This window comes from Mastacembelus armatus, chromosome 24 (genome assembly GCF_900324485.2).
Source record: "Mastacembelus armatus chromosome 24, fMasArm1.2, whole genome shotgun sequence".
Classification (NCBI taxonomy): domain Eukaryota; kingdom Metazoa; phylum Chordata; class Actinopteri; order Synbranchiformes; family Mastacembelidae; genus Mastacembelus; species Mastacembelus armatus.
Window position 1 is genome coordinate 4,229,055 of NC_046656.1, and position 19,146 is coordinate 4,248,200.

Below are 19,146 nucleotides of genomic sequence, written 5' to 3' on the forward strand. Positions count from 1 at the left end.
CCGACCCACTTCATGTGGAACTGTGGTGAATGGGAAGCTCATTCAGCCACAGACTAATTCCTCCTAAAGCCAAGACTGAGAGATTCAGGAAATCTTTCGTGTCCACGGCCATAAGACTCTATAATTCCACAATATAAACAACAACGCACACACACACACATATAGAATAACTGCTGTAACAATTGAATTTCCCCTTGGGGATTAATAAATACTTCTTCTTCTTCTTCTTCAAATAAAAAGGTTTTGTTTTTTAAAATTACTGTGAAAAGGAATTTCCTTGTTGAAATGAGAAAGTCTTTCATCTTAAAATAGATACAGATTGTTTTTCTTCTGATGGCAGCAATATGCTGCTGAAGAACATCTGATTTGACAAAAATATTATTTTCACCAGTAGGTGTAAACTACCTGGTTATTCTTTGTCTCTCTGAATGCGGCTCTCTGCCAGTGTCTTCTGTGCCTGGGGTCTGCGTCTGTCTATATTTGAAGGATTTCCCTCCTCCTCTATGTTTGTTTCTCTTTTTTATGGTATTTCCATAAAAAAAATTGTGGTGTTGTCGCACTAGTGAACAGTCTTGTTATACACATCACAGTTTATATATACTGAGGTAATGCCACACAGCTCCTCCTCCTCTCTGCCATCATACTATCATGTATTCACTCACTCCCTGCACTCAACCGCAAAACACTGGAGAACAGGCGGAACATGCAATACGTGAAAGGAGCTTTGGTGTCTGCAGACATGTCTGCTCTTTGATGAAACAGGAGCAACGCACTGAATGTGCTGGTATCGATGCTATCGATATTTGGCTCAATCTGCCGACCCCTAATATTTTTACTTTTGGTTGAGATGCTGTAATATTTCATGTATCTATGATAAAATGTTTGAATTAAGCATTCTGATGAATATTAACACTTATACTTAATACCTTTTGACAGTGGAGAAATGTGTAAACCTCCCCATTGCTAAAATGACTGTATGGTTTATTAATCCAGTTAATCCAATAACTGCTTCCATATTACCGTACTCTCAGTGTATATTCTCATTTGGCAAGAAACACTGGAGGGAAAAGGTTTGGTCCTTGTGGCTCGCCGTTTTACGTCACTGTAAGTTGACGTGTGGCTAGACTGGAGAGCTGAAGTTAGCCAGCTAGCTGACACGTCTTGATATCGGACGGACAACCAAAGCACTGACTGCTGACTGTTTCTGGAAGAGTACGAGCTTTTAGCAATGGCGGCTGACTGGGAAGAAATTCGTCGTCTTGCCGCTGATTTCCAGAGAGCACAGTTTACTGACACTGTGCAAAGGTAACCGATAGTGGCAGCTAGCTTCATGCAGCTGCTAGTAGCAATGCTAGGGTTAACCATCATTGAACTAAGTTGGACTAAGTTGTAACTTTCTCCTTCCTGTTAACAGCTGTTGTTTGCAATAACAAAAAACTACACAACTCAGGTTTAACAATTGGCAACGAGACACCCGAATGATACGTGCAAATGTCTCCACAGGCTGTCGGAGAGGAATTGCATTGAAATTATTGCTAAACTGGTTCAGGACAAGAAGCTGGATGTTGTGCACACACTCGATGGAAAGGAGTACATCACCCCAGGACAGATCAGCAGGGAGATCCGAGATGAGCTCTACGTCCATGGAGGTCAGTCTAACAGCACAGCCCTGGTGCCAGAATGACAGAGAGCATTTATAAGCCTTATGTAGGAGCATCATCATGTATTGTGGCCTTACATTAAATAACTTAGCCGAGGCATGGGCAGGTGTGGTATATTCAAAATTGGACATGGAAGCCAAGGATACATCATTAAAGAAATCATTTTACTTCACAGGACGAGTCAACATTGTGGAGCTCCAGCAGGTATATATTCACAACTTAAAATATTACTTGGAGACCTATATGTGTCAATACCAAAGTGAGGCTAAGACTTTTTGTTATCACTAGTCTATTCTTAAGACATCCTATAATGCTGTCGTGGTCTTCTTCCTCACAGATTATCAATGTGGATTGGGTCCATGTTGAAAATAGAGCAAGTGAAATTGCAAAGTCTGATAAAGCAGTTCAGCTAATACTGGGACAACTTATTGATGAGTGAGTATTAAGTGAAATTTTAAATCACATTGTTGCATTAATCAATCTAACCATAAAACAGAGTCTAAAACATATGTGATCTGTCAGTGGGTAGCACAGTGTCTCAGCTAGAATTGGCCCCAGCCTTCCGTGACCCTGAATTGGACTAAGTGTTATAGAAATTACATGAACTGTTACTTAAACCAAAAGAAATCGCCAGAAGTATCCATTAAACAACACCCTCAGCACCTTCTTATTCTCCTTCTTATTTGTTGGTGCCTATTAAAATACACTTATTAAAAACCTTATTTAGGTATGACCTGATTTAGGTATGACCCCATATCTTTTCTACATGGGGTATCATTTGATTTGTATGTGCTGCTATTGTGAATGTTAAAGTTAAGCACTTTGAGGTAGGACTGTGATTACATTACTTATTTTGAGTGTTCTAGTTTAAGTAAAGGTTCTATTAAGTAAAGGTCAGGTTTGCCATTGGTTTTTAACAATCCAGTTAAACCTAAAGTGAAGTGGGAATTTTAGTGATCTGGTATTGTCTGCAGCACGTACGTGAACCGTTTAGCTGAGGAGGTGAATGACAAACTGCAGGAGGCTGGTCTGATCAGCATTGCAGAACTGTGTAAAAGCTATGACCTCCCAGGAGATTTCTTAACTGAGGTAAGTGGCACTGCAGCTAGTCTTTCCTTGCATATGTTTAGCAGACAAGAAACTTAATGATAAGATAGGCAATAATGTGTATTTTGTATGCATCTCAGGAGTTGTCGAAGCGTCTTGGGAAGATAATCCAAGGCGAAATGGACCACTATAACAGGGGCATCATATTTACTCCAGCTTTTGTTGCACGGCACAAAGCCAGAATACGAGGGCTTTTCAGTGGCATCACCAGGTAAACATTGTTATAAGACATTTCACACATTTGGCCTCACACCAGAAAGAATCTTACAAATGAAGTAGTGGCACACATGAGTGATTAAGACTATTACAGTTTTCCCACACCTCAGATTTTAAGTGTAAACAAAATGATAGCCGCACATGGTTAAAAGAGAAGACACTTTTGTGACTTGGAAATCATTATGTTTTAAAGTGAAATGAAAGCTAAAATACAATTCTGATTGATAACATGTCCATAGAAACTGTATTCATATGTTTTACTTTTGGTGCTAAATTTATGTTTTTGTTTGATTTCTGACAGCATCAGAAATCACTGCAAGCTCTGCAGTGTGAAATTCTTTTTTTTCAGTCCTTAAGAACATTTTTGTGAATAACCTGCTCACAGAATAGGTTGCAGTTTGGGGCTATTGATCTTGCTAATCAGCACATCTAACAACTCTAAAGAGGTGGTATTTATCAAGTTGCAACAAGCGATTTATGAACACAGAGTTTAATGAATCTGACCCGGAATATTGAGATAAAAGGGAGAACTGCAAAAGTGTCCATGCATGGGACCTGGTGTCTTTTTTAACTGTTTTTTGTTTCATGCTGAATACCTTCCTGTTTGTCTCTAGACCAACACCTGTCAGCAGCATGATCGGAACATATGGATTTCAGGAACATCTTCTCTATTGTAAGCAGAGCCTCCTCTGATGTTGATGACATTTATTTGACCGGTTGTTCCATAGCGTATTTTAATCAGATGGCTTTTGTTGATCCCAGCTGTCTTGGAAGAGTTTATTAACAGTGGACGTCTTAAAGGAAGTGTGGTAGGAGGACGGCAGGACAAAGCTGTGTACATTCCTGATATTTATGCCAAAACACAAAATACTTGGGTGGACTCTTTCCTCCAGCAGAACGGATACTTAGGTATGTTTTTTTTTTTTTATTGCTGTTTTAATCACGTTTATGTTGCATCCTGTTTTGTTTTCTCAGCTTTGACACGTTCTCCTTACTGCACTTGCAGTTAAAATGTCAGCACACGAATGTTGTTCTGTAATGTCACTGTTAAGCACTCCCCCGCTCACTCCACATAGATGTTTCATAACAACAAGGATCTCTCCAGAGATAGATGAACAGGGTGGAGGTAACAAAAATAACAATACTGAAGAATGAATAGAATTTCAAACAAAATGTGTATTGTTCGAGATACCACGGTTCTGTTCCATCCTTGCAGCATTTCTGCTGCCAGTTTTAAAGTTCTTCATAACATTTTTTTTATGAAACTTTGACGAGACCAAGTTAACTCAAACTTGAACAAATCGACATACTGCAATTAAATTACCTCTTTGCGTCATCTTCTCATGCTGTGATTACATACACTGTGTCTTTTGGACAATAGATTGAGGTGTCATCAGAGAGCACATGGATGTTTCTCCATGAGCATTTCCGTACCTCTGATTTACTTTTCTGTTGAATAAAATATAATGCCCTTGTGAGAAACGTATCTGGGATTCAGCAGGTTAACAAACAATAAGTCCAATATAGGATTTACAGACATAAGCCAATACAAAAGACAAAAGATAAAATAGTCACAAAAGAAACAGTTACAAAAGTACACACAGAACCTGCAGGCAGCTATGTCTGTCATTAACATCATTTTACTTTCAGTTTGTCTGTAGTTAAGGTTCTTTTGAGCTTTTGTTGTATCTTGTGTCTGACAGGGGCACAGATTGAATGTGAAGACAATATTCTCTATACTAATATTCTGTAAAATCATATTCGCATGTTGCAAAATAAAAAACCAGTAAATACAGTTACTGTGATATAATTAGATCCCAATAAGCACTGAATACCAGTATTGCAGTGCTGCTTTCAATGACTGAAATCCAACACTGATCTACACTAATACCTGCAGTGTGACTTCCACTAACCCCTTGTGTCTCATATAAATGCATCTTTATGACAAAGCTGACTGTAAATCAAATTGCCCCTCAGTGGATAATAAAGTTTACCTTAAACCTTTAAGCTAATTTTGTCAATGAAAACTAAGACAAGAACTGTTCATCAACCTATGGCATCATCAAATAAAAACTAAACACCCTGAAAGACAGATGACTGGACATGAAGTAATGCCATATTAATGTCTGTCACAAAATCTTGATAAGTAAAAGCTTCCTGCACTGCCTGAAATAGCTTGTGCACTAATGATAATTTATCTGCTCGACCTGTTCCACTGCTATTAATAGGATGCATCACACATTCACTAACATTCTGTATGTCTTCTCATGTTGCATATGGTTTATGAACTAAACTCATCAACAGTTCACAGAGAATTAGACGAGAATACAGAAACAAAAAGCTGAGACAGCTTGCTGCTTTTTTGGGCACAGGAATGTGGACACTGCATGAATAAATAAACCTTCCAATAGCCCACCGCAACACCTGTAACCATGGTGTGTACACAGTAAAGGTGGCAAAAGCTGTCACCTCAAAATGTTTATCAAGCGTGTAAATATTAAAAATGTAGGACAAAAATGTGACTAAAATATCAAGGATGAAAACTAGACTAAAACATGTTCTGTTTTTGTTGGCTAAAACTAGCTATTATAAATTTTTATAAAAATCATGTAACAAAATGAACCTGGCTTTACAGTAGTAGTGTGAAGTACTTGCATTAGCATTACTGTAACTGATGAAAGTCTTCCTCCTGCAGAGTTTGATGCATTGGTCAGGCTGGGGATCCCCGACCCCTCCAGTTACATCAAGAAACGCTTCAAATCTACCAAGCTGCTGTTCCTCAGAGCAGCCTGTGTGGGGCAGGCTCTGGTCGACCAGGTGGAGGCCTCAGTGGAGGAAGCTGTCAACTCCGCCACATGGACTGACATACAGGTGCTTGCATAGTGCTACACTTAGCTACTTTTGCATCATTATCATCTTACTGTTAAAAGCTGTTTTATGCTCTCATTCTGACCCTGTCCACTTTAGCCCATTCTGCCCAGCTGCCTCTCGATGGAGGACATTGGGATTTTGATCAACCAGGCTATGAGGAACACTAACATCCAGTCCACTGCCAGAGTGCTGGGAGGCACAGTTGTCGTCAGTGAGAAGTTTATAAGTAACTGTCTCTCTTTATTTGATGAGGCCATGCTGCAGAAAGCCCAGAAGGTTATCACACTTCTCCACAGAAGACTCTTTAAATGTCATGCTTTAGAACTTTCAAAGTATAGTGTTAGTGCTTTTCTGTGATTGTATTTTCAGGAAGTGAAAAATTGTCCAGTGTTTCTGGTAACTGAAGAGGATCTGAAGCAAGCATCCATGCTGATGGAAAGTGCAGCCCCTTCTAAAAAGGAAAAAAGAGAAGCTGAACGCAGGAAAAAGGCAACAGGTTTGTAAAAATGCCCTGCATGTTCCCCCTGCATTTTTTTTTTTTTGGGATCATATGTCATCTCTTACCTGTCTGTCTGTCAGAGGGCAGTGGCAGTGTGAAAGCAGGTGGGGGAGGCAACGCCAGAGAGATCCGCATTCGTAAAACTAAGAAGAAAGGCAAGAAAGATGAAGACAGCGACGAGGAAACTGGACCTTCACAGCAAAGTATGCTGAGGGCCACAAAGCTATTTTTTCTTCCAAGGGGACATAATGTCTCTATACACACATTAAGCCTGTTCAGTGAGGCATTTTACTGTAACAAGAACGCAATGGCTGGTTGGCTAGAAATGTCTCCCTTGGGTTGTTAAGCTTTTTGTTTTTTATCATGGAAGACAAAGGTAACTGTAGTATCCCTGTGAGACTAATTAGCTTGTGTTTTACTTTTACCAAGATCGCAGCAAACACACTGAAGCCCCCTTTATGGCCCAGAAGGAGATTGTAGCTGTTTTAGAGGAGAGAGTGAGTGACTGCCCTGAAGAAATCCTTTCTGAGCTGGCAGAGCATTTAGTAAGGTAATAGACAGGTTTGTCTGTCTTTCTCTGCTAATACTTCTCTGAAGAGATCCAAGAACAGCAAAATCTCTTACGCTTCCTGTCTGTTCAGGCATCTGAATAAAGCCTATCAGGAGGTTCTGCGGACAGTGTTCATGTCCTCCACCAGCTCTCCATCAGGCATCAACAAGAAGAAGTGCATGAAGGATCTGCAGGAGGAGATCTCCAACCTGTACAACAACATCCGACTCTTTGATAAAGGAGCCAGGTTCTTCTCTGGTAAATCCTAAATGTTAGAAAGTCCAAATATAACACTTTCTTTGATAACCACACATAATTAGGTCGAGTCAGAACACACACATCATATATGCAATGGGAAAGCAATCATATCACATATCACTTACTCTTTACAGTGATATTATCTTTACTGTCCATTAAGGGAAAATATACATACTGTAAGTGCCATATAAAAATAGGTTCTCCTTAGAGCTTCAGCATATATAGATGATCGTGAAATAAAATGTTTCATTTATATAGACTTTTCCAAACAGTTTTAAAAAGCGATTCACAGATGATAGAATACACAAATAAAATAACGCTAAAAGAAAAGGAATGAAAGTTGAAGTAACAGCCTGTTTATAAATCGCAACAGAGTAAACTCCATTTACTTAGGAAGACCTGGCTTTCCAGACAAAAGCTCCAGAAAGAACAGTGGACTTGGTCTTAACTTTTTTGTCAATTTATATTTATATAACTCAAACTGAAACATTATCACCTCATGTGGATTATTTTAAATTGGGTTTAAAACATTAAACAATAATGCTCTAAAACATATACAGTGTACTGTACAATACCAGTCACATGCCAATAAATGGCATTTCTTGCTAACCTTTAGATTCTTTATGTTTGCCATGACAGCAGTCTTACAGGTCAATAATAAACTGTTGTTTTTTTTTTTGTTTTTTTTTTTGTTTTTTTTGTAAGGACATTCCAAAATGCCACAGTACATACAAAGGGTCCTTCTAATTCTAAAAATAAGAGTATATGTTTCTGCCACACCATGCAGAAACAGCACATGGTTCAGACAGATTAATTTTTCAGCCATACTTTGCTCATGTGCAGATGAAACCCAGGTCCAAATTGCCAAGCATGTCCTGAAGACTGTGTGCACTGACATCTCCAACGTCCTGGTCAACTTCCTGGCTGCTGACCTGATGATGTCTGTGGAGAACCCCACCTCCATCACCAGTGAGGTCAGAAAACACTCCTGCAGCTTTGCTTTTCTTGTGTCCTCTCTGTGGTTCACATGAATGCTTACTATGCTCTACTATGTCAGGAAGATACCACCAGCCACAGCAGGAAGTTATAGTTATTTAAGCACATTATTGTTTGAAATGCACTGTGGGTCTTATTGTTTTGGACTTGTTCATCTTGAATGTTTCTGATGTGTTGCCTCAGGTCAGAGTGAAGATTCTGAGCAAACTGCCAGAGGAGACCAAAGGGCCTCTCATGAAGCTGCACAACTGCTTGAATGGCAAAGTACAGTTTCTGTCACTTACATCAGGAGCTGATGCATTTGTGTGGAGGATGAAATGCAAATACAGCGTAGAGAAACTTTATCTTGTTTTTATTACAGACCATTGAAGACTTTCTGACCAACATAGAGACCTGCACTGAAATGTGTGGATTTATGCTGAAGAAGGGAGACAAGAAAAAGGAGAGGTAGCAAAAACATCAATTCGTCATTTTGGTTTTAATTTTTAACTCTCAGGCACACTGACTTATGCATTTGTTTGTGTGTGTTGTTTTGCAGACAGGCCATGTTCCAGCACCGGCAGGCTCTTACTGAGCAGCTGAAGGAGACAGAGGATCCGGCTCTGGTTCTCCACCTGACCAGCGTGCTGCTGTTTCAGGCCAGTACCCACTGCATGCTGCACGCCCCAGGACGCTGCGTGCCTCAGGTCATTGGTACGCTCACAGGCCGAATACCCCCGGTATGTGTTCCCCTCACTTGCCACTCTCTGTGGTTAAGAGCTCCAACAAAACAACATCTGTGAGAGGATAAAGCATCAAAAAAAAAAAAGTGGCTGAATATCTTACACATCTCAGTTAGCTTAAGCAAGCTGGGGTCTCTAACCTGGTTGGCATATGAACTTTTATTAACAATGTCTTTTCCTGACAGCAAACCAGTGTCATTATCAGTACACATCCCTCTGCTGTACCTCAGTAAGGAAACACAAAAAGGAAATTTTCTACTATAAATGGAGGATATCAGGCTGTTGAAGCCTTATATTGACTGTGGCTATGCAGAACATGGCCTGTTAATTTGTGATCTAGAGTGAGGTGTGTATTTCCTTAAAAAAACAATAGTAGGTCTTTATCTCAGTCATAATAGACTTGTTTATTTGTTCTTCAATGCAGTTTAAATGCCTCAGCAAATGTTGGCCACACACTGCTTCATCTTCAGATTGTTTACATCCAGTTTTCAGACACAGCAGCTGTCGGTAATCTCCATCTGCTTTGGTGTCAGTGTAACAGAGCATTTGTTTGGTGAGTTAAAATGCTTAAATGTTTGCGTGCATCCATGTGTTATTGCAGGAACAGCAGCAGCTGCTGTCTGCATACCAGAGCCTGGTGGTGAAGCAGCTGGTGAGCCAGAGTCAGGGCAAGAAACAAGAGGAGGCTGATGAGCAGAACGAGGAGGCCAGGAGTGTCCGCACACAGCTTGTGGCCCTGACACCTCAGGTAAAGGAGCTGGTGCTGTCCCAGAGAAAGACATCTGTCAATGAGGACTGAACATTTCAAATATCAGAAATGAATGTCGCAGATAAATACTTTTCACACTGCTGTTGATGTGTTAAATGTTTCTGCAGTGTATCCATGTGGACATAATTCTAAATTATTACAGGAAATTCCTGTGTGGGATGTCTCACTGTAAACGCAGTTAGCATGAAAATACTCAATGAGGTTCTGATTTTCATGCATTCATTAAAGGCTCACATCTACTCCCTAATGTGGTTCAATGTTCTTTTCAGGTTTTTCACAAGCAGCCATGTTAGTTTTTATGCTCTGACTCACTAAACTGAGCTGGACAGTCTCTATTTAAACCTTTAAAACAGCAGCTGACAAAACAACTTGCTTGTTTTGGAGCCTTTTGAGAAACTGAAATGGTCAGAAGCTCCACAGCAAGCAAATGAGTGGAGCTGAAGTTAAGATTATACTGATTTTCTCCTGTGATGCTTTATATGCAATATATAGATGACAAGAATTTGCTACAGCAGAGAGTTTGAATTGATTTAAAATTGGAACAATAGTTAACCACAGAGCTAAAATGTTATTTTTTATGATTTTCTTCACCTTGTGTTCTGCACAGCTGTATGAGGTATCCCTTGACTTGGATAATATTTTTATTGTATTTTCTGCTTTGCTGCATGAAAAAGTCATATGTGATCACAGCTGAGAGGACTGATGCAATTAATGTGAATTCAGTCACGCGTGAGAAAAGAGAATATTGGATAATATGAGGAGCAGTCTCCTTCTTGTGGAAACTTATGTAACGTCACATAACTTGTAACTTAAGGTTTTGAATTCATATGTGCAGTACTTCCTTGTAACACTGGAGGGCACCAATGGGCGGCCCACACAGCAGCCCACGGAAGCATTTATCCAAATTCTGATGAACTTATCAAATAGATGCTCTGTCTTCATATGAACTCTAACCAAATTGAGGTTATACCACAATTAAATTAACAGCTCCATACTGGTCAAAAGTGTGTGGACATCCTAACATTACACTTATATGGGACTATTTATTCAGCATTCTTAAACCATGACCGATGTATGTAATCAAAGGAAGTGTTAAAAGATTTCATAGTGGCAGAAAGAGCAAAGGCCTTTAACATTGCATCAATATTTTTATATCAACAATTAATCAAATATGTGTTACGTGAAATAAGGATGACTTTAGAATTATCACCAGCTCTGTAGTTCCACACAGCCTTACAGAGCTTTTAAATTAATTTTAATTCAATTTCTTTGTATAGTACCAAATCAAAATAAAATCTTCCCAAGGCACACAGCACAAAATAAATCCCTTGGTTGGTGGGGCCAGTAACTACACATCAGCAATATACAGCTCCAAGACCAGGGACACCTGCAGAAGAATCAATCAACCAATCAACCTTTATTTATATAGCACTTTACAACAAAGTTGACCAAAGTCAAAGAACACAGAAAAGTGGCAGCGTGATGCTATGAGCCAAAAGCTATTCTGAATAAGTAACCCTTAAGTCTTGAGAGCTCAGCTCACTGACAGAGGCAGGTCAGTGATGTGCAAAGTATTCCAGAATTTGGGACCCGCCTCTGCAAAGGAACGATCACCCCACTGTTTGCACCTCGACCGTGGGACCTCTAACAGATGTTGGCCCGAAGAATGCAAAGCTCTGCTGGGTTGGTGAGAGTTTAAAATCTCACATAAATATAAAGATTCCAGGGAATTAATTGCACTAAAAACACACAGAAGCTTAAATTGAATTCTGAACTGTACAGGGAGCCAGTGGAAGGAGAACAGGACTGGGGTGATATGATCATGCTTACGAGTGTTAGTAAGTGGGCTGCAGCGTTCTGTACAAATTGCAAGCGATACAGACAAGTTTGATTAACTCAAACATAAACAGCGTTGCAGTTATCGAGCTGGGAACTAATAAAAGCGTGAATGGCTTTCTCCAGGTCAATGCAGCTCAGGAAGGGCTTAAGCTAGCTGGAAAAAAGCTTGCCTTGACAACAGAGTTAATTTGTTTATGGGAATTTAAGCTGTTGTCTAAGCCCCCCCCCCACAAATTTTTGACCACCAGGTTAAAGTGAGGAGTCGAGACCGAGAGCTGCAATATGGGAGAGGTTGGAGATGCTACACAGAATACATTCTATTTTGCTTTCGTTCAAACTGAGAAAATTCTGACAGCCAGAGTTTGATGTCATCAAAACATCTGTGGATTGATATGAGTGCATCCGAAAAATTTGAAACAATTTGCAGATGGATTTGTAAATCATCTGCATACAGATGAAAGGAAACATTGTATTTTGCAATAATTGTTCAGCTTTCTCCTAATGGTAACATACAGAGAAAATAGAGCAGCACCCAAAATGGAACCCTGTGACACACCAGAGGTCAGGGTAGCTGGAGAGGAGGAAAGGTCACTAATAATAACAGAGAAAGTCTTATTTGTTTAAATAGGTTAAAACAGGACCTAAACCACTGAAGCACAGATCCCTGAAGGTCAACTTGTTGTGATAGACATGTCAGGACGATGGAGGGGTGCACAGTATCAAATGCTGCAGAGAGGTCCAGCATCAGCAGCACAGGGTTGTTTGGAATCAAGGGACAGGAGGATGTCATTCTGATCCTTCAGGAGAGCGGACTGCAACTGGATGAAAACAACTTCTTCTAAAACCTTAGGTAAGAAAGGTAAGTGCAACATTAGTCTAAAATTTGAGATATATGAAGGATCAAAATTAGATTAAGAGGCCTAACCACAGCATGCTGAAAACATCTGGGACAGACCCTGAGCTGAGGCAGCTGTTAATGAACAAGAGGAGACATGGCCCCACTGTGTTAACAACCTGTTTAAGCACTCTGGATGGAATAACGTCCAGCCAGAGAGAACACAAACTTCAGGAGAGAGAGAGAGAGAGAGAACAAAGTTGGTGACAGTTAATGGTGGCAAATATATGTGAGAAGAGAGGAGAGGAAAGGGGTGCATGATGGGATGTCTTCAGGTAGTCAAGGCCTATAGCAGCATAACTAAGAGATAGTTCAGGGTTACCTGAAGCCAGCCCTAACTATAAGCTTTGTCATGAAGGAAAGTTTTAAGTCTAGCCTTAAAAGTACAGAGAGTGTCTGCCTCCTGAACCCAGGCTGGGAGCTGGTTCCACAGGAGAGGAGCTTGATAGCTAAAGGCTCTGTCTCCCATTCTGCTTTTGGAGACTCTGGGAACCACAAGTAGACCTGTACTCTGAGAGCGAAGTGGTCTATTGGGATAATATGGTACTATGAGGTCTTTAAGGTATGAAGGAGCTTGATCATGAAGGGATTTGTATGTGAGAAGAAGGATTTTAAATTCTATTCTGTATTTTACAAGGAGCCAATGAAGAGAAGCCAATATAGGAGAAATATGATCTCTCTTGCTAGTTCCTGTCAGGACTCTGGCTGCAGCATTCTGGATTAACTGGAGGCTTTTTATGGAGATACTGGGACATCCAGATAGTAATGAGTTACAGTAATCTAGCCTTGAGGTAACAAATGCATGGACTATTTTTTCGGCATCATTTTGAGACAGGATGTTCCTAATTTTGGTAAAGTGAAAGAAAACAGTTTTAGAGATTTGTTTTATGTGTGAGTTAAAGGACATGTCCTGGTCAAAAATAACTTCAAAGTTTTTCACAGTAGTGCTGGAGGCCAAAGCTATGCCATCTAAAGTAGCTATATTGTTAGAAAAGCCCAAATACAATAACTTCTTTTTTCTCTGAATTTAGAAGTAGAAAGCTACTGGTCATTCAGGCCTTTATGTCCTAAAGAAATGCTTCAAGTCTGGCTAATTTATTTGTTGCAATAGGTTTCATAAACAGATCTGCAGTGTCTTCTGCATAGCAGTGGTAATTTGTTCATCTTTATCCGTAATTTGTACATGTTCATCTGTAATTGTTCAGTCCTGCAGCTCAGTGAGCTGAGTCGTCCACTGCAGCTGCTTCTCTGCTCCATCAGGATGTTGTGAAGGGGATGGTCAGTGTATTCCAGGATGGTCTCTACCTTTTTCTGTCTGCATTGTCTCCACCACAGCCTCCAGTGAGTCCAGCCTCATTCCAGTCATCATTCAGTCAATATCTGTGTTCAGTGACCAATCCAATTGTCCAAGTGCATGCCTAAATATTTGTAGGCTGAAGCAGTTTTTAGTCACTGAAGGATTTTTTTTCAGGCCTCTGTACTCCACTTCCTGTCCATTCCTGATATGGGCAACAATTGCAGTATCATCAGAATATTTATGAATGTGGCAACAGAATTGTATGTGGAAAAATTGAAAATCTGAAAATTTGGTAGAAACATGAACAGACAGGTGATGAGCCATGGGCTTTTGCAGTCAGTGGTGATTCTAGAATCAGTCAGGGCCCTAAGCAAAAATTGACAGGGGGCCCCTCAACTAGCACTCATCACCATTATAAATAATGTGACACTGTCAAAAAAATTGCTATTTTATTTCCTACTTAAAACTTCATATTAATATTAATTTCAAACTATAAATATGACTGCCTGCTGGAGGTAGATGTCTGGGCACTGAAGGTGGACGTTGGCAGCCCGTTTGAGATGGATGTTGACTGAACTGAAATGACCAAAATCCAAACATGGCATTTCAGGTCACAAGAAATCTTTAGAATGCGATGCATACACAATTCAATCAGTTCAATGTGGAATACTTAGTTTCCACTGTCGTTATTTGGAGGAAACCTTACCCTTCTCACTTGATGCTGGTGCCAGAAACTTAAGTAATGATACATATACCAGTAGCAGTGACGGCTGGTCAATAGAGGGCGCTAGGGTGGCGCTCCACCCCCTGCCCACCGGTGAAACTTTGAAAAATAATAATTTATTTGTTAAATAAACATAATTAAAAGTAATTAATATTACTATTTCACGTAGGAGTGTTATAAAATATCGTGGAAAACAACGGGTAATATAATAAATCTAAATCAGTATTAAAAAAAAACCTGCACTGGCTCAAATTGGGGCGAACTGAATATCGCCCAGTCAGTGACACAGTACAACCAATACAAGCTCTACACATAGCATCAGAAATCCAGTCAATCTGCGTAGGCTAATTTGACGGATAAAAGGCGACGATTTTATTATCGCACAGAGCAGAGTCGGCCAGTAGCAGGGGGGTGACAGCGATTGACAATGATATCGGTACCCGAGAGTCGCAACTTCTGCTTTCTCCTAACTCAGTAAAATCTCTTCTTCGGATTCCATTTGGAAGAAGAACCTTGGTGGAGAAATGACAGGTTGGTTAAAGAGCCTGGTGTAGGTCAGCGCGACATCATAATCAAACAACAAGCTAGCGAAAAAGGTAAAACCTGTGAGAGGTTTCACTCGTAATTGGTACAGCAGAAAAGCTTGGCTAGCTAACTCCGTGTTTTGCTTCCCTTGCTTACTTTCTAAAACGGGAGGGACAGACACAGCATGGACTGTGAAGAACTAAGAAAACGAATACAAGCGCATGCATTCATATTATTGATTGATATATTGTTTATGTATATTTTGCCTTTGTGTAATGGCCAAACATTTGTAAAAATTCACCTTTTAAATGTTATTGTTCATTATTATTCATTGTTTACTATTTACAATTAATGTGATAGGGACAATGTATTTTAACATAGTTCCAAGAAGATTCAAATTATGTGTTGCACTATGACTACTAAGGATTTTACATATGCAGCATAATGAAAGTATACAGTTTTCAGTATCATAAAGCCACTAGGCCTACACTACATAAATGGATAATACAATAAAATACACACACAGTAATTTACATTAATACATCTTATTCTTATATTTTTCTCTTTCTATTATATTCTCTTCATTTTCTTCCAGTGGTTTTCATTTGAGAATGTCATTAGACCAGTTTGTTTGCACTGAATTATATATGCTACTTGCTACTTGGGATGTACTGTCATTGCAAACAATGCACAGCAGCATTCACTCTTCAGCTCCAGCCTGGCACAGAGGAGAGGAATGACTGATGCTACAGCTAAAGTGTGAACTTCTGTGAGGCAAATTAACCCACCCTAGCAATTTAACTCAACACTGTTTTTCTTTTAGGTTTGAATCCATAACACTTAGGCAGTGCATTGTGGGAAAAGAGGCCTTACAAATTATTCATTATTTTTGATTTGCAATGTCCAAGATTAAGATCAAACTCAGTCAGTCTAATCCATCGGTCCTGTAGTAAATCAGTTAAATCTGTAACTGACATCCCTGCTACAACAACGGACAAATCATCAATGGAAGCTAAAGACAAGCCTGAGCTCCTGAACGACACCTTCACTATTAATGCTCATTTTGATAATAATGGCAAAGCTCCTGCCAAGCTAGACTCCAGAGCCAATGAAATCATCTCTATTGTTAGATTCTGGCCTAAGAGTGTCTTCAATAAAATCCAAAACCTTGACACATCCAGGGCCACTGGCCCAGGTGGCATCTCAGCTGTGTTGTTAAAGAACTCTGCACTAGAGCTTGCAACTGTTCTTTTATAGCTTTTCCGGATATCGCTGGGCAGTAAATCTGTGCCTTCAGGGTGGAAAACTGCTGATACCGCTACCGATATTATGAAGTTAAAAAAAAAAAAATCTGATATCGATATATCAGCCGATATAGCATTCATTCCAATTACAGGGGATTTCAGTCACGTCTCTCTGTCCTCCTGCCTGACTGACTTTGTACAGTATGTGGACTGTCCAGCACATGAAGAAAAGACATTAGATCTGTTCTATGCTAACATCAAAGAAGTACCTGTTCCACCACTGGGTAGATCTGATCACCACATAGTCTATCTTCAGCCCACATATAGACCTTGTGTGCAGAAGCTGCCTGTTACCACCAGGTCTTTCAGGAAATGGGGGATTCAAGGGATTCATTGAGAGACTGCTTTGGGTGCACAAACTGGGATGTACTGATGAAGGAGCAGGAAATGGACAATGACTTGGACAGGAGAATCAACATCATCACTGACTACATTAATTTCTGTATAGACACCGTACTCCCAGTTAGTACAGTACGGTGCTATCCTAACAATAAACCATGGATCACCAGTGACATTAAAGACCTCCTGAACCAGAAAAATAGGGCTTTCCAGGACAGGGAGAAGGAGAAGCTGAGGAGTATACAACGGGAGCTCAAAAAGACACTGAGGCGAGCTAAGGTGGAGTACAAGAAAAAGTTGGAAAAACTGCTGGAGAACAATAATACCAGGGGGGTGTGGAGAGGGGTAAGGACCATCACTGGTTACAAACTAAACAACTCTGTCTTTGGATGGTGATGTGGATAGAGCCAATACCTTCAACCAATATTACATTATCTGCATCTCTACAGCTACTCCCTCTACCACCACCCCAGCAGTTGCTCCCTCCACCTCTGAAGCTCCTCACTACACCTCATTCTCTATGTCTGCTCCCTCCACCTCCACCTTCACCTCTGCTGCTGCTTCCTGTACCTCCTGTACCAATCTGAACAGCTGCTTATGTCTCTAACAGCAGAATAGGTTGGAGCTGAGCTCAGGAGATTTCGGCGAGGGAAGGCAGCTGGACCAAATGGAGTATGTCCAAGGCTTCTGAAGGACTGTGCAGGACATGTAGCTGTTCCTTTTCAGAGGCTCTTTAATATGAGTCTTTGGCTGGAAAAGGTCCTGGTGCTGTGGAAGACTTTTTCTAATACCAGTGTCCAAAACAGGGCGGCCAGTGGAGCTAAATGACTATAGACTGGTGGCTTTGACATCCCATATCACAAAGACTTTGGAGTGGCTCCTTGTCCATCGCATGAGGCTGCAGGTTAAGGAGGATCTCGATCCCCTTCAGTTTGCCTATCAGAAACACATGGGAGTGGAAGATGTGGTGCTTTACATGCTGCACCGGGCATATGCCTATCTGGATGTGCCTAGTTCATATGTGAGGATTATGTTCTTTGACTTCTCCAGTGCTTTCAATACTATACTGCCTCCCATACTGAGAGACAAGCTTCTATGTATGGGGGTGGCCCCCTCCCTGACTTCACGGATTATGGACTATTTGACATCCAGACCGCAGTATGTCAGGCTGGGGAGATGTGTTTCTGGGACGCTGGAATGCAGCACTGGAGCTCCACAGGGGACTGTTCTTGCTCCTTTTCTGTTCACGTTCTACACATCGGTGGACGGGAGGGGGAGTACAGGGACCTAGTGGAGGCCTTCACTGACTGGAGCAAAAATAACTACTCTCCTGAATACCACCAAGACTAAGGAGCTGGTGGTGGATTTTAGGAGATAAAAAGCACCATGCCTGTCAGTCTGCATTGATGGACAGGAGATTGAGACTGTACAGACCTTCAAGGTGGTACTGGATGAAAAACTGGAGTGGTCTTCCAATGTGGATGCAGTGTACAGAAAAGGGCAGAGCTGCCTCTTTTTCTTGAGACGACTCGGTTTGTACAGTGTCTGCAGTGACATGTGCATGTTCTACCACACTGTCATGGCAAGTACACTGTTCTATGCTGCTGTCTGAGTGGCATTACGGACAGAGACTGTAGGCGCATGGACAAACTGGTGAAAAAGGCCTGGGCTTAACTGGGCTGGACCCTGTCAGAACTGTTGTGGAGCAGCAGATGTGGAGGAAGCTGCTTTCTATATTGAACAATAATAAACACCCCCTCTACGATATACTGACTAAACAGAGTAGCAGCTGTAGTGGGAGACTCATCTCACTGTGCTGCAGAACTGAGAGGTTGAGGAGATCCTTTGTCCCCACAGCCATTAGACTGTTTAATAGTAACTGTTGATATGTTAGTTATGCTATTTATGTCGTATGTTATTAACTGAGTGCATTTATCTGTTAATTATATTTTATATTTTATAGTGAAATTTCTATGTTAAAGTTAATATAAGAGCTGCAGGACAATCTGAATTTCCCCCATGGGGGATGAATAAAGTATCTATCTATCTATATATCTATAGTATTTCTTCATTTGTTATGATATTAAAGAAGCAATCGCAGACTAAGATCTTGTATTTTTGATATTCTGTGCTCCTTTGGGTTGCTGTGCTTGGTCTGCTGTGGAAATTTTTGTCTTACTGTCTTTGAATTTTGACTTAATAACTAAATATTATATCTCTATGTGGAAGCTGCAGATGAAGAGCTAACATGTACCCTGTATCATGCTGCCTTCATACAGAGGCCATGTGCAAGCTTGTCTGAGTCCTCCGGTGTTTCAGCTATATTTCTATACTGTTTGGTAAGTTATAATCACTTCATGTTTTTCTTATGCACAGATTTGACTTTGAAAAGAAATTGTCAGTAAATGATCTGTAATGCAGGATGACTACTTCATCTGAAATGTAAATTGTAAATGATCTCGGTACAATATCAGAATGGATATATTTAATAACAATCCAATAGCGCTGCATAACTGAATGCGCTTACTAGATTTATTCTGCCCATATTTGCAGTGCGTTACGGTTTCGGTTCAT

At 40.4% G+C, this 19,146-nt stretch overlaps 1 protein-coding gene across 3 annotated transcripts; it reads left to right on the plus strand.

Moving 5' to 3' along the window:
* Positions 1 to 1,097: 1,097 nt before the first annotated feature.
* On the plus strand, positions 1,098 to 9,896 carry ufl1 (UFM1-specific ligase 1). Of its 3 annotated transcripts, none has more exons than XM_026319366.1 (19): positions 1,098 to 1,305; positions 1,504 to 1,649; positions 1,837 to 1,865; positions 1,999 to 2,096; positions 2,636 to 2,750; positions 2,849 to 2,979; positions 3,599 to 3,657; positions 3,747 to 3,893; positions 5,680 to 5,855; positions 5,952 to 6,131; positions 6,225 to 6,351; positions 6,435 to 6,557; positions 6,784 to 6,904; positions 6,996 to 7,162; positions 8,006 to 8,136; positions 8,342 to 8,422; positions 8,520 to 8,605; positions 8,697 to 8,877; positions 9,482 to 9,896. In XM_026319366.1, the coding sequence occupies exons 1-19, from the start codon at positions 1,229 to 1,231 to the stop codon at positions 9,677 to 9,679; spliced, it is 2,373 nt and encodes a 790-aa protein (XP_026175151.1). In that variant the 5' UTR covers positions 1,098 to 1,228; the 3' UTR covers positions 9,680 to 9,896. The 3 variants fall into 3 exon arrangements, with proteins under 3 accessions (XP_026175151.1, XP_026175154.1, XP_026175153.1); XM_026319369.1 differs by having other exon boundaries at positions 8,697 to 8,796; XM_026319368.1 differs by lacking the exon at positions 8,342 to 8,422.
* Positions 9,897 to 19,146: the final 9,250 nt, after the last annotated feature.